Genomic DNA, 16,145 nt, shown 5'->3' on the forward strand with positions numbered 1-16,145 from the left:
AACTACCGACATAGAACAGTCCCCTTCCTCCTAAAGATTCTGGATAGGGCAGCCTACCTGGAAAATTCAGAAATACCACAGTACAAATGCGTCCTGGGGACCGCATAGGTCATGGCACTGAATCAACACTTCTTGATCTGAAGGACCAGCTAGAAGAGATCAAGGATGCAGGGAAGCCAGCTCTCTGCTCCTCCTCGACCTCTGCCGCATTTGATGAAGTAGACCACAACATTTTAGTTCAACATCTCTCCTCGGCTGCCAACTTCTCACCATAGGCCTCAAATGAGTTGCCTCCTTCCTAAAAGACAGATCATTGAAAGTCTTTGCAGACCATGTCAGCCCCCCACCACCTATCTCCTGCGGTGTCCGGAAAGGTTCTTGCGTTTCTCTTTCACTATACAATATCTTCACTAAAGTGCTCTTCGACCTCCTTGACGCAATCTCCATATCCTACACCAACTATGCTGCTGATACTCTGATTCTACTCCCCTTATGAGCCTACTACCCTCAAGACTCTGCAAAGCTAAACTCTGTATACTGGGCCGTCCAAGCCTGGATGGCCGCCAGCTCGGTCTGAACAATTAAAAAAATGAACCCTTACTCCTCGGCCTTCCCTGTGTCCTAAAAAAAACTTTAATCACCAACACTCCTCTTTCACAACAGATGGTATAAATATCCAAGTAACCCAGTCAGTGAAGACAATAGTAGTTCACTTAGATGCCCCTTTATCACTTAAACGAAAAGTCCTCACCATTTCCTCCTTTGCAGCTCACACCATTAAACTGATCAATGCCTGCAGACCTTCCCTGTCTGCTGAAAGCCACCTCGCCCGCGCCATCATAGGCTCGAGGCTAGACTACTGCAACGTCTTATTCACTGGCACAACCAAGCACAGCATTCTCAAACTGTAAGTAATCCAGAACAATGCTCTCCGCTCGGCACTGAACATTCCCATGCGTGATCACATCACCTCAGCCAGGAGAAAGGCACACTGGCTCCCTATACAAGAACGGATTACCTTAAAGGCAATATCAATCACCCACAAATGCTTTTCCAACACAGCTCCCCTTTAACTCTTGTTATTGTAAAAATTCAATAGAGCCCAATCTTCTAAACCGACTAGATACGCCTACACCAACTGACTCATCCAGCCAAAATTTAGACTCACCAGAGCAGGCGGATCCAGCTTACCAGGCACCACAACTAAACTCTGGAACACGCTCCCCCTACTTTGCAAACAGACTAATCCTGTTGGACCTTCGGAAAACTGCTGAAAACCTGGCTCTTTAAGTAACTCTTTAATTTCTGTTTGCACATAGCTGACTATCATGTAACCTTGAATGCAACTATCTCCTTGATACCCCTGGGTTTAGTGCGCGATACAAATGTAAAAATAAATAAATATGGCATCTTGTATCCAGCTAATCCCGAACTGCAGACTCCACATTGGGGCCCTGCAAGAATTGAGTCAAGTTGGTCCGAGACTTCGAGAAAATGGGGGGAGGGGGACAAAGTGCAAGTCTCAACCAGACCGGCCCAGAGGCTTCAGTGGTGGGTGGACGAAGCCAACATCATGAAAGGCAACCCGTTCCAAGATCTACCATGTCACAGGGCACATCCCCGATGCGTCTATGTTGGTCTGGGGAGCCCACATCGACCAGCTCCATGTCGGAGGGCTGTGGACCACTCGAGACATCTCTCCACATCAACGTCCTGGAGCTGAGGGCAGTAAGATCAGCGCTGAAATCCTTCTTCGCAAAATTGAAGGTTCCTGACGGACAATACTGCGACAATGTACTACCTCAGGAAACAAGGGGTAACACGGTCCTGGACCTTGTCCCAAGAGTCACAGCACTTTTGGCACTGGAGAATACTGCCCGTCGTCTCCCGACAAGCATTCCATCTTCCAGGAGTCCAGAACCAAGTGGCAGACTGTGTAAGCAGGAAAGCATCTCAAAGCTACGAGTGGGAAATCGATGACAGCCACCTGCAGCAACTGTTTCAGTCGTGGGGTCACCAGTCTGTGGACCTATTTGGCACCAGTCTAAAGAAAAGCGCATTCTCCTTACCACAGATCAACCGGTTTTCCTATGTGTTCCCTGCCGAGTAATACTCATCACTTCCGAACTGGCCAAGCCAAACGTGGTACTCTGACCTAATCCAACTGTCAGCCAATCAACTGATTTGGCTACACAACACCTGTACTTCATTTCGCAAACCACAGCGAAATCTTTTGTGATGATCCACAATCCCTATGGCTAACCGCAAAGCTCCAGATTTTGCAGAGTTTGTAAGTCTAGCGATCCCCCAGAAGTGGAGGGACATTTTGTCCAGATTAAAGTTCATCCCTATAGGGAATTAAGGCCAAGAGTTTTGTCTTGCAAGGAGAACAATTTAATCTGTACAAAAATGAGGATGGGGGGGGATCAAAGCACTCTGCCCCGACCATCATTCTGTCCTTACGTGGTCGGCTCCTCCAGACTGATGCCAAGCAGGCGCCTTATATACTGTTCAACTTGGTTACTGGATACTGGCATAGCTCATCCAGAACTGTTCTTCTTGCCTTACAAGTGCCGCTGCAGTCTTCCTTCTTGCATGGCCAGGTTACAACCTACTTGGTATACTGCTGCCTATGCAGGAATACATTGTCACTTCATTTTTTTTATTTTGCTATATTATAAACATTTATATATAAACGCACCGTCCCACCATACCCTCAACACTTCACTCTATATTCTTATATTTTATCTGGTCCAGTAATTCTCCTAAAAACCCTGTTTTCCCATACTGTTACATTTTGTAAATGAGCCCCAGCCTGCCTGTGTGTTTTGATGGACAGGGAACAGCTGCCGAGTTACCTTGTGTGCTCTCCCAGCCTTAGCGAACACTACGGCAGTGCCTGTAGTCTATTTTTAACACAGGCTGCATTCCTTTTGGCACAGAGGATTCTGCTCTTTACTGTGCTCTGAGAAACTAAATACAATGTAACATGTTTACAAATTCATTCAACTAATAGTTATTTGCACCTTATATTTAAATACTATTTTCATTTAGTGCCTGGCCACGCGCGTGTGATTATTTTTGCATGAAAAAGCTTTCTCATTGCTATAGTGCTTAGAGAAGGCTTGCCTAATTGTAAAGCGTTTGGGGGGAGGGGTGGCAGGAGGTGCAGTAAGGCGCTAGCCAAGGCGCTAGCTCCTCCCCACCAAGTCATATGGCCTCAAATGGAAAGGTTTCTGTGCTTGGTAATTTGGTAAGGGGATACCAATAAATTCTAGCATCCATGCGCACGCTTTTACACTTAAAGGAGTAACCCAGTTTTAAAAGCAGAGTATATATGAGTAATGCCTAATAAAGCACATGGTTCAAGCTAGATCAGTGTTTAAAATAAAAAGCAAAGATCATAAAACCTAAATTCAGTTTAACATTTGTCATAATTGATTACAAAATCTTCTGTGTGAGAACGACACCTGCTGATGCTGCCTGTGCCCAAAATTTTACATTCATGCAACACCCAATCAATCTATCAAACAGTTCAAATATGAAGGCATCTCTAAAGGTTTCCAGGCCTTTGAACATATTCAATTCATAGTCAGAAATGAAAACTGAGCTTTGAACTTTGCTAAAAAAAAAAAGCATTTAGGTATTAACCTGAATATTGGTACTCTGCACCACAGTAACGCATGTTTCCTATCCGTTTCCTAACCAGAAATGCTATACCATCCATTTCTTTTATACCCCCCCCCCCTGTCCCTCCAGTCCCCCCCCCCCCCCCCCCTGATAAGGTTGCAATCCTGAACTTTGACCACTCAGATCTTGGGGATCTGCGTTTTTTAGCAAAAGTGTTAGGACGTGGTGTGGGCTATATTGACCCACTGAACAGAATTTCTCCAAAACCAAGCTAAGCTTCAACAAACAGCAACATGGTTGTGCTGGTTCCAGTTAGCACCATGGACTCAAAACTGTGATTTGCAGCAACAAATGGATGCCTGGACCATCTTGCCAAGCACATGGTGGGCAGGATGGAACAAGGGGACACACTAAGGGAGCTTGCCAGTGTGTTCTTACATATAAATAAACAGAGTGAAAAAGCAGCGCTGTTTTGCTGCCAGACCAAAGTCCCCATTTAAAAAAAAGTTTTCACCTTTAAAAAAAATGCTGTTCTGACTCTACTTCCATCTGTTGTCCTTAAACCACTGTGATTAATAAGGCCCCGACCATGCCCATTCATATCCCCATTGTGCTTCAGCAAAACCAAGCATGACCCCGGAATGACAGGCCCTGTCAAAGCAACTCTGAGAAAAATCAACAAGGAACTTCACTTTTCCCGCACTTTTCATTTTATCACAAAGTATCAAAGCTCAGTAGTTCAAAGAGATTCAAGCTGTCGGGGGGCCATGTCAGTGTCAATGCATCTGTGCTTCAGACAAAACTCCTGCATTCAAGAAAATAACTATAGCTGCAAGACAGGGTGGGAATCTGATGGAGATGCAAAACCGAATTTAAAATGAAATGCCTGCTTTTCACTGCACGTGTATCAAAATGGGCTCATTTTAAAATGCCTGTTTAAAAACTAAACTGTTGAATGAATGCCTGATTTCGCTAGCAATGTGAAGAGGTTTTGTTGCTTGTGATAATACACACATGGGCTATTTTATTCCACAGGTTTGTTTTACTTCAGGACCCCAAATAAGAAAACAAAGGTTTTAAACCACCTGGGCTGGAGTTTGCAAGCTCTTAAAAAAAAGGGTTATTCCAGTTGGCAGAGCCAAGGCTTCCCCCACCATAAAAACTCTCAGACTAACACCCCACTGATAATTACTAGGTTGGAAAGAATCTAGTCTGGGCTGAAACCCCTGACAATGGAACTCCCAGTACAATGAAGTGTGAAGTGGGAAGGGGCAATAAACCTGCAAACCCCTACCTTGCATTGAAGGAAATGACATTTGGTGGCAGCTGAAGAAATAATGGTCCAGTGACAAAGGTTTGCCATTTGCTTCCTGAGACCATTTCATAAATAAACTTTAATGACTTTTATCTCTGCAGCAAGACTATGTAAAAATGCGAAAATGTTAGTTTAAATGTGGTTTTATGAGCTTTCATTGAAGACATGGTAGAATTCACTGACACCTTGGGAATAGAAATGGCAAAGTATTGCGGATTACAAGAAAAGCATCCATGATGCCAATGCAAATTTTTATACTTGCATCCCTTATGATCTTCCACACGTGTTTAAAATTTTGGATTTTTAGGCTCAATCTTTCATACTCAAAATTACTAAAGTATTAAATGAACAAAACAATGTCTCTCAGATTGCAGGATTGGACTGCTATGCTCTACATAAAATATGTAACCTGATTATGTAATTTATTAAGATGCTACAAATGTGTAAATTCAGTTGACTGATTTTTGGCAAAAAGGTCTGTGGGAAGTATTTTTACACCATAAAATGCAACCTCCTAAACTGAGTCACATTTTAGGGGAGGCAGCCAACATTGATTGTTCAATCCAGTTGCTTAGAGGCGTGTTTAGTTAAGCCTGCCCAGCAATATAGTCTATGATGTCACTATACATTATAAATAAGAGTCCCTGACAAGACTCTAGACGGACTCTTCCTGATTTTCCTGTGCCGGTGTTCCTGTGCCATTCATCCTGCTGAGCCCAGATCCCAACTACAAGGCCAAAGCATTGCTGACCCTACTCCAGGGCCCACTGCAAAACCAAAGCAGTGCTGGTCCTATTCCAGCAAGGCCTCGATTCTGAAATCCCACTAAAAATCCCAAATAACCAAAGGGGAAAGTGTTGGGGAGAATTCTCTCTATAGGCTGAATGTCCTAACCTAGTGAGTCCCCCAGCAGCTTTGCTGGATTTCTGGAGTTTGTTTTTTTTTCCTCCTGACAAGAGAGACTCTTTTTCGCCCACTCTTGGACATGATTAATGGTATTCCTTTGATTGGTAATGTGTTTTATGGGCTATGGGGGTCCTTTACTCCCTAGAGTCTCATGTGGTTTTCCTATGTGTGTTACACAGCACCCTCTGTGCAGTGACACCCCACCATACACTCCATACCCTGGGACTGACTGTCTCCCAGGGCATGTAAAGTCACCATTGGCTTTACTAGTCCCAAATTATTAACAGAAACCAGTACAAACCATCATATTGTGGACGTACTGGTCGGGGCAATTCGATTGCCCCGGGGTCTGTTAGTCGAGGGGGCACGTCTGCATCTCCCCTGATCGAGTTTTGGCTGGTGGCAGTGGAAACTACTTTTTATTTTTGACCGCAAATATTTTCCTATGGGATTTTCCCATTGTTCGAGGCTACCAGCTTTCATTATTTTATTCTCATAGCCTCGAACATACTGCTGGTTTTTTAATTAATATTAATTCTCTAGTTGGTATTTTTTGGCAAGACTCTATTCTAAAATGGCGTTTGTGTTCTCTTCTGTGACTCCAACCCAAGTCAAGCCCTTTGTTCCACTTTTTGGTGGGCTTCTCCACAGAAGCCTCCAAAAGTGGTGCCACTGTCTGGGTACCACAGTGGGTGTCAGAGGGGGTTTAGGCACCCTGGACCGAGTTACCGTGGTAACAAGTCGCACTCTTGTGTGATTGGCCCAAGGGGTGAGCGGCCGGCTCCCCACTTAGCATTTTTGAGTGACAGCTAGGCTGAGTGAATGGGGGTTTTCTGCATAAAAGCAGGGCTTTGGGGACTGGAACTTCAGAAGTCACCACAGGACCTGAGAATCCGACGAGGGAGAAGCTGAGCTGACCTACCACGACGACACCACCGGTGGAGCCCTGCGGAACCGACTCGCCACTTCCCGACGACAGAGAAGATCTCCCGGCTGGAGAGGCTTCTTCCCCTGACTGGTGGGCACAACCAGTTTTCCTTTCTTTCTTCGCACCCCAGCCCGGTTTGTGGTCGAACTGCCCGTGCCAAGCACCCCGGAGGCCGGATAGCCACTCACCACTGAACCGCGAATCAACGGACCGCTCCTTGTACCTGAGAAACTCCACGGCTGGTTTCTTCCCTGGCAGTGCAACGGGCCCCTGTCTTCCTCCACGACGAGATCCTCTCTTCCTCCGGACGAAGCACCGACTTGCACCCGCTGCCAGGAACAACTGCCCCCGCTGGAGCGTTCTCACCACTTTAAGGTACCGTGTCCGGCAGGCCTCCCTTTCTAAAGATTGCAACAAGGTAATAACTCCTTAACCTTCTGGACTGGGCTGGCCGCCTTGACCCTCTAACTGGTCCCTTTTCTTTGATCCAACTTCTTTTTGAACCATTACAAGACTTTTGTGCACTGCAACCGTGTGACCTTGGACACATTTCGTTTGGATCCTCTTAAAGCGGATCCGGCCTACTAACTCTGAATTCACGGTTTTACTTTGCCTTCCTCTCTTGCTATGTTCTTGTAAAAGTGTTGGGATCTGTTTCAATTTGTGTTCTGCTTTTCTCTCCCTTTTTTAAAACGAACTATTAGAGTGCCATCTACGTTAAGCGCTCACCGTTGTCTGAAAATAAGTGGGGCTTTACGTAAGACTTGTCTAATATTCTTTTAAGGGAGTGTATATCTTTTAGTGACCGTGTTTTTGAATTGCTTACTATTAGTGCCTGTGTTTTTCTAGATGTGGTTTTAAATAAATAATTCTCTTTTACACCAAGCCCTGGTCAGTGTTTACTTGTTCTATTGTGTGCTCTTGACCTATTGTGAATACCCTGTATACTGCCAAACTCTTCTTGAGGGAAGTCTGACTGCTCAGCCACAGCTACCAAGTGAATCTGTGTGGTACAGACTGCTACCAAGTGGGTTTACTGCCGAACACCTGTAGTCCTAAATCTTTTGCAGTGGTCCCAAAGGGAACTGCACAGGTTTCTGCCTAACAGAAAGCTCTAGTATTCTTTTGGGAAGCATCCTGAACCAGCCTGGCTTGCTGCCCACTAACTGCTTGCCCACTAATTGCATCCAGAGGTACCTGTGCCATCCAGTGACCAGAATTGCCATCCGGTGACCCGACCTGGCCAGCTGTCCTTTGCCAGGCGCACTGCTGTGTAGTAACCAGAACCATTGACGGGCCAAAAATCCCAAAACTAAAAGTGGACTGTCAGTATTATCCCTACCCCATATAAACCCATAACCTATCTTGTCTTGCCTTTGTCCTTATCCCACTCTCTAAGCAGGGTTGGATTGGCCCCTCGGCCTTTTGGCCCGTCGCTGGGCCGAAATCATCCCTGGGGAGTGGGGGCCGGTTTCTGGCCATGCCTGGGCCGATTTGGAAGGAAAAAATATTTTTTTCTATTTTTTTTTTTCTTTCAAAAAGCCTTTCGTCCTTCTTGGGTCGATAAATGAGTACCAACACAGGTTGGGTGATATTGTATGTATATTTGTTCTATAAAAGAGCTTAGGCGTAAGTGCTATACAATAACATATCATTTGGCCTTGGACGTCTGCTTGGATTCACAGTGATTTAGTGTACTTGGGAACAATGCTATTTGATGCCACTTCCTGTTTTGTCAAGGGGTGAAAGGTTGTTTCATTGCTACCGGGATGTCACTTTGGGGTGGGTACAAATGACATTGATGTCATCAGAGTTCAAGGGTCATGAGGTGAGGGATGGGCCACTTTTTTGAGGCGAGGGGTGGGCCACTTTTCTTTTTGGCTGACCGGGCCTATTTCTTGCCCCAGTCTGACCCTGTCTCTAAGCCATCCTATCCTTATCCTGATAACGTGTTAAAACTGTTAGAATTATCTGTGCACCCTACCCATGACTTCCTAAAGTGCTAGCGCCATCTCTTTTCAATTTTGTCTTCTGTAATCCTAAACCCTTAGTCAGATTTCAAGTGATAGGACTGATTTCCGCCAGGGTTGGGTGCGCTGGGGTGACAGGGTTGAATTTGTGAATCAACCTTGGATTTTATTGTGTCCGTCTTTGGTGGTCTAGTCTGAATACTCTAGTTTAGAGTAAAACTGTTCTTGTCACAACTGATTTCCTTTCCTATTTCACAGCTTCATTTTGCTCAAAACGCATCTTTTTAGATCTTGCACTCATCCAGTTTCATAGCTAGAGACCTATTTTCAACTCTAGAGTGTACCTGTGATGCAGATCTATCCCCCAGCCCAACCGCACTCCAAATCAGAGTATTTAACCCGTTTTTATTAGAAACAGTTTGGGTAATTAAAAATGGGAATTAAGAAAATGCTACTTTTACACTTGTCATTTAGCTGCAACATGTTTAAAATGTTCCATTCATTTTTCGAATTATATGCCCTTGGTAATCCATTGCTTGTGATTGTTAGTGTCTATCCATTGTTGCTTTAGTGAGAAATTGTATTTTCCTTAAAGTTTTAACCGCACATTAATTGTCCATTTCCGAGTGTCATTTCATAACATTGCAAGGGGTTTTCCACTCTTATTTGGTGAGGGAAGGTCGGATTCAGTTGTCTGCCTCTTATACCCGATTACCTGCTGTGTCTTTCCATCCATTCAGAATTCCATTATTTGTGGGTTGAGTGAACATTGCAGGGGGAAATTTTAACTTGGGTGCTATCTTTCCTAAATCAAAAAGTGCTCCTAGTCCCTGGTGTTGTGTATTTGTTCCACTAGAAGGTTAAACCAAGTGTTTCGCTTACATCCTCATTGTAATTATCACCCCATTAGTGATTGCTGCCCCATATTAAAAATGGTATGATATCTTTTGAATTTTAAAATAAATATAGCATTTTCACCAACCAGCCTGGTTCATGGCCCATTGTGGCCCGGCGTATTTGAAAAGGGGGTGTGATACGAGTTGTGTAACATCTCAAAATGAATCTGCATAAAATGAGAAAAGCATCTCAGTTGTGCGCTACATACTAGGCCGAGACCAAAATGTGTCGCCTGATTGAAATCCTTAACAGTGGAAACAACTCTTTACAAGACAAAATATAAGATTGCTGCAGCACTGCACCAAGCCATTACTTGTAGTTTGATGTCAAAAATGCAACTTGCTGACCTCAATTCCATATGCCGATTACATAACCTAGTGTAGATACATATGTGAACAGTATTGAAGGAAGGCAATGGTTGTTCCATGACAGAGAATCTGTTGAATAGTTCACTGCAGTATTTTTGTCAGTTTTACTTTTCAGATTTCTACCAGAATCTGACTTTTTGTTTGCCTACTTTCTTGCAGTCAAGTGAAATGCCCAAGTTAACTGAGCAGTTGGCTGGACCCCTTCGTCAAATGCAGGTATGGTAATAATTTTAGTGTTACTTTGCCTTTCCTGGCAAATTTGCTGCACATTCAAAGCAGTTTGTCTGATATTAAATGTTTTTTTTCTCATATATTGTGGTGAATATGCCATAAATGCTTGTGGCTATTTGTTCCCATTATTTTAAACACTGCACCACATTTCTGTGGTGTTATTGAAACATTTTGGTTAAGATATTGCTTATTGTCTAGGGTTTCAAAATGTACAGTATCTGCAAAGTATGTTTTTTCTTTGAATTGCATATAGGTGGGTAAGTCTGTGTGGTATGGGTGCAAGTTGAGCGGGTGGCTTATCTGAGTATATGTACAGGCACCAGTGATGGCTTTACTGCGCCCCTACAAGTATATGTTCTGAACATATACTCAGCCAAAATGTTCTCCGCCTCTTGCACTTGCACACAGAGAATGGTTGAGGGATTTCTGAAGCTTAGGGAGTGTGGGTAAGTAGGTGAATTAGTCAGGTGTAAGTAAGTTGGTGGCTGTTTTGTTGGTTAGGTGAATATGAATGGGTGTGGGGGTGCGCAACAGGGGTTTGAGCATATGGGTTTGCATTGGAGGGAAAGGATACCTACAGATATACAAAAACTCTTGTTCTTGTTGCTTGATCTTCAATGCATGAGGAGGAAAAGGTGATGGACCCTGCCAACACAGTTCCATTACTTAGATGGCTCTTGGGCTGGATCAGGCTTCATCATGTGTATTATTGTAACCACCCACCACCTCTCATTAAGTCTTGGTTAATACTCTGAAGGCGTCAGGTCCTGCAGGGATTGTGGCAAATGTCCATGTCTAACTTCCCACAAGGTTTTGCTGGCTCTGTGACTGGGTGAACTAATATACATCCTTTACAGGGGCCTGTGTTTGACCTCAAGGTCACAGGTTTTAATCCCGGCAGATCCACTCAGCCCTACATCCTTCTGCGGTCCTTAAAATTAGTACCATTAAGTTGGGTAACAATAAACACCTGTTATCTGTCTAGCGCCAAAATTCCTCTCTGGTAGTGAACGTGCGTTCTACAAATACACCTGTTATGTTATGGCCCTTCTGCCTTCAGGGGAGTATAACTGTTTAGAAAATATTTCCTTTTGCAACTTCCCCTCCATAGTTTCCTATGGAACCCTATTCTTTTGGCTCCGTTTTAGACCTGTCCTGACTTTTTGAAGAGCAATAGCACCTTCAGCTTCACTTCCCTTTTGCTCATTTATTATGGGGAAACTGATTAGTTCTTCAGACTATCAGTACAGGGAAACTGTTTTTTTGTTTTATTTATTTGTGCATATGGTTTAACCCCTTAAGTGCTATGGTTCCCCCTGTCCCAGCTTCCCCCTGCCCCCCCCCCCCCCCCCGTGCCAATCCCTTTTTCAGTGATTTCGATATGTCGCCATTCTGTTTTGTTACAAGAGCTATCTCGGCCACAATTGGCCCCTTTTTTTCCCACATATAGGCGATCGGAACGCCACCCAGGAATCCCAGTTTGTTGAAGGGAGGTGAGAGAAAATAACCAAAAAGGGACAACATTTTGGGTTTTTTCCAAAAATGCCAATAGAATGATGTACAAAGAAGCCTGTGTGTTTTTTCCTTGTAAGAGCTAGGAACACATGGTTTGCTGTGCTGAATTCCCCATTTTCCTGTTTTTTAAGAACTGGTTGACTGGAAACGAAACAAATATTTTGATATGGTTAACCGTTTTGCAATAGGCAATTTTGGCCTTTTTTTCCAATAGGACATGCGTGGACGGAATGGAAGAAAAGGGTAGGAGAGCTGAATGGGAGGAAAGAAAGGCATACATTTCTGCAAAGTAGACAAAATTCCAAGGTTAGGCAGGGGTGATTTGCGCATGTCAGGCAACCACTGTGTTAGGGTAAAATTCCATAGTTTGGGGGAAAAGTGGGAAAATGACCGGAAAAAAGGTATGTGGTGGTCATGGTTGGCCTGGTACGGCAAAGGCTTCTATGAATTTTGAGAACACTGCTCCGCTACATTCCCCTGACTGTTGCAGTTAGGAAATAACACATTTTTTGTAATGTTTAACAAAACAAACACTACCACAAGCCAAAAAACGGAGCCAGGGTACACAGGAGTTTTATGCTTATGGCCTGAACAGACGTACTTAGCATGTGTAAATAAGAAAAACAAATGTGGTGAGGAAGGCCAAGCATACATTTTTTGAAAGAGCACAGGCAGACCTTTTGAAGGGTAGGTTACTTACACAGGTTAAAGTGTATAGTGCCTAAAGCAGCGACTAAATGTAGGTCACATTTGGGAAATGAAAGGGTTGTGTGACAAAGGGCAGCAGCAAATGGGTTGAAATGTTATGAAAACCACTCAAACAACAAATGTCATACCGTCCCACGTTCCCACAGGTGTCCTGACAAAAACGGTACGTCAAGTGTGGGTGCACCTACCTGGACGCAAAGGGAAAAGCCTAAAACACTGGTATCCCCAAGTCTTTTCGCACAACAGATTTTCAGAAATTTTGCTCATGTGCACACCATACAGATTTGGGCCTAGGGTGTGCAAGCCACAAAGAACAATTGGGAGCTCCATGCATTTCTGAAAAGAGGACACCTGTGTGAATCCACAGAGGTCTGACTTTTGCCAATCGGCCCAGATTGTATACCCCAGAACCCCCGGCAAAGTCCGAAATATGGCAATAGACCCACAATTTGCGCACATTTCACTCGGCTCACCCACCGAAACACGCCGCCAACAACACATGGCCTACCGTCCCGCGTTCCCACATGTGTCCCGACAAATGGTACCTCACATGTGTTGGCGCTCCTACCGGTGCACCAAGGGAAAAGCCTAAAACGTGGGTAACCTGAAGTCTTTTCGCACAAAAGATTTTCAGGAATTTGGCTCATGTGCACACCATACAGATTTCGGCCTAGGGTGTTGAAGCCACCAAGGAGAACAGGGACCCCCATGCATTTCCGAAAAAAGGACACCTGTGGGAATCCACAGAGGGCTGACTTGCGCGAATCGGCCCAGAATGTATTACCCACAACCACCTATTATCTAAAAATGTATTCAAATATTTACATCTTGCCAATACTGTTTGAGGACAAAGCGTTGGAAGGTGTTCCAGCGTTTCAATAGAACCCCCTAGTCCATAGAAAACCTAAGTGTTCTTTGTACCATTTCCATTTTACAACTAGCACCCTCTCCTTCCATTGTCGACAAAAGATTTATTCAAAATCACCGATTTATTTCACTAATGGGGCAGGGAAATGTTTAATGTAAGGCTCGGGCCGCTCGAAGTTCTCCATTGACTGTCCAATAGAGGTTAAAGGTTGTGAAATATTGACCATTCTTATTCCACATAATCAAGGTTGGCTTACTAAGCCGAAACACAGCAAGGGACCTCCACTTCAGTCACGCATTCATAGACAGTAACCCCAGTATCTGTCGAATTACAGAAGCTGGAAACACTCTTTGGTTACCCCAGTGCCCTTTGCCAAATTTGATCCTCAAGATGGACATACTCTGATTCCTGTCTTTATGATAAACTGCCTGTATCATAAATAGCAGGTAACACCTTCGCTGTGTAGCATGTAATTACCGGCTGTAATGAACATTTTCCCATATCTGCCATTAATTAACTTCATTTGGGATGCATATGCTACACATTTCCTTTTAATTCACTCCAGATGTTTCTTCTCCCTTTGGCAACTATAGATGGTGTAACCCAAGTATGTATATTGGTCCACTTGTCTAATCTTACATTTTTGATTAACCATTTAAAGGAGCATTTCTTCTGCCTGGAACCAGTCACCATGACCTTTGTTTTTTGGATGTGTATTGCCATGTCGTGCACATCCATGAAAGCAGTCAGTGCATCTAAAGACTCCTGTAGCCCAATAGGAGTCTGGTCAAAGAGGACCAGATCATGGTATTTCATGGGTCCCAAGCGCAGTGCATAGGAATGTACTGCTCCCAACCATTCACTCATATCTGAAAGGTAGAGGTTGAAAAGGCACCAGGACACAGCCTAGGTGCACTTGTCGGAAAGTGGAAACTAACTTGGAGAGATTACGATCTCCATCTAATCATACCATGAACTTTGAGAATGAATAGCAATCTGCATCTACATGCAACGGTTTGAGAGACCACCCTCAACATAGGGAGTTCCTTCTCTCCCCAAGCTAAGTTTAACGCAATAAACGGTTAATGTCAGTTCTTTTATTCACCATATCTGTTTACTGTCATGCCCCTTGGATTCCTCCCCCGGAGCTTCCAATGAGCCAAGAACCATGCTGGTGTACAGGAAATGGATTGTATGTATTTGAATCGTCGATAATAGAAATCACACTAAACTACACACGCCACCTTCTTTGTGGCTCCCAATGAACTTCTTGTTACACAAATCACAGCAAGGGGTTGGAAAAAGCACAAATTAAAATACTTTTTTTTTTTTTTTTTTTTACAGTTTATTCTTCAAGAAATAATAAAACTGGTCGATGAAAGTCATTTAAATGTGTGGTGCTGTACAATATTGACTTTCATGCACTCTTAAAAGACGAGCAGTTGGGTTGGTAGATTGGTACAAATGCATATGGCAATTATGATTTCACCCACATTTTTGGTTAACAATAATTATGGGATGATTTAGGTTTGTTTTCAGACCCCCTCACTGAATGGTCTTTAAGGAAGCTGGATGGTAAAATGGTGAGAATTTCTTTAGTTTGGGCTTAGGAACAAAAGCACCCCTCTTCCTAAAAAGTCTGAGTTAACAGGCAAAATTTAATTTTTGATTACATCATAGTCTCATTTTCAGCACACACTAGGAATGAGGTTTGTTAATTTAGAATTTTAACAAAAATCACCCATAGTGTTCTTCTAAGGGGAATTCATTGAATTAATATTTCTTTGTTAAATAGGCTCTGGGTGTACAGAATGTCCCCCCCCCCCACAACCACTATAAAGGGATAGGATTTAAGGCCAGTAGATCTACCTTTCCCCCCCACACCCAATCTTTTGGTTACCAAGGGCTCAAGTCTAGTTACATTGAAAACCTTTGTTTAAAGTTCAGGGCAGCCAGCTTCATTTGAAGACCCTCTGGAAAAATAGGGCAGGGATCTGGTCACTCCACTCTCAAGGATCGCCTCCCCCTCTCCACCATAAGACCCAGTCAGCTTTTAGGCCTTCCCAGCCATAGACTGCTCCACTCGGATGCAATTGCAATTTCCCTTTGGTTTTTCTTTGTGGCTGTCGGATGGTACATTTCAGCAGCTCTTTTCACAATGGTAATTTTAGGAGCCCTCCTTTTTCCTTCCTCATCGTGCATCCACCTTATATAGCAGTGATGACATCAAGTTTACAATCGTGGGGAGTACCCTGCAAGAGTTCTCACAAATAGGTTTGGACAGTTACCCTTCTCGCTCCTCCCAAATCCAGTCTCTCTAAGGATTGCTTTAGGAGTCTGGAACAGACGTATGACATTTTTCCTTTGAAATCCCTGTTTATTTCGAAGTCAGCTTTTGGGCAAACCTTAGTTTTGTAACAAAACTTCATAATTTTACTAGTAACTGCCATAATTTATATGTAGATTCTGCTTCAGTTAATCATGGAGAATTAAATAAAACGACAGCCAGGTCTGCACTATTTTGCATGGGCGTTTGGCATTTCAGCCATTTTTACAAAAAGCATAATAGTTGGGAACATGTAATGTACCTATATGCTTAATTTTACCCTTAACCAGCACGCCAACTCTCATTCGGGACATGTTAAAAGCAACCAGGAAAATGTGTTTGCTTGCCATTACAATTCCCTAAGTCGCATTTGGATTAATTTTATATCACCAAAATCGCCTGGAAATTATCTAAAAAAATGACACATCAAAGTACTACTTATTGTTGCTGTTTTCATGGAAGCAAAGTGGGCTTTTCTTTTCA

General features: G+C 43.5%; 1 protein-coding gene across 2 annotated transcripts in view; it reads left to right on the forward strand.

Moving 5' to 3' along the window:
* Positions 1-16,145, forward strand: part of MTREX (Mtr4 exosome RNA helicase) — a 1,095,475-nt gene that overhangs the window by 968,907 nt on the left and 110,423 nt on the right. For both annotated transcript variants that reach the window (XM_069627280.1, XM_069627281.1), the window contains exon 24: positions 10,174-10,230. In XM_069627280.1, coding sequence (XP_069483381.1) covers positions 10,174-10,230 — 57 coding nt within the window. The remainder of the gene's footprint in view (positions 1-10,173; positions 10,231-16,145) is intronic.

Source organism: Ambystoma mexicanum, chromosome 6p (assembly GCF_040938575.1).
Source record: "Ambystoma mexicanum isolate Mex_15411 chromosome 6p, UKY_AmexF1_1, whole genome shotgun sequence".
Classification (NCBI taxonomy): Eukaryota; Metazoa; Chordata; class Amphibia; order Caudata; family Ambystomatidae; genus Ambystoma; species Ambystoma mexicanum.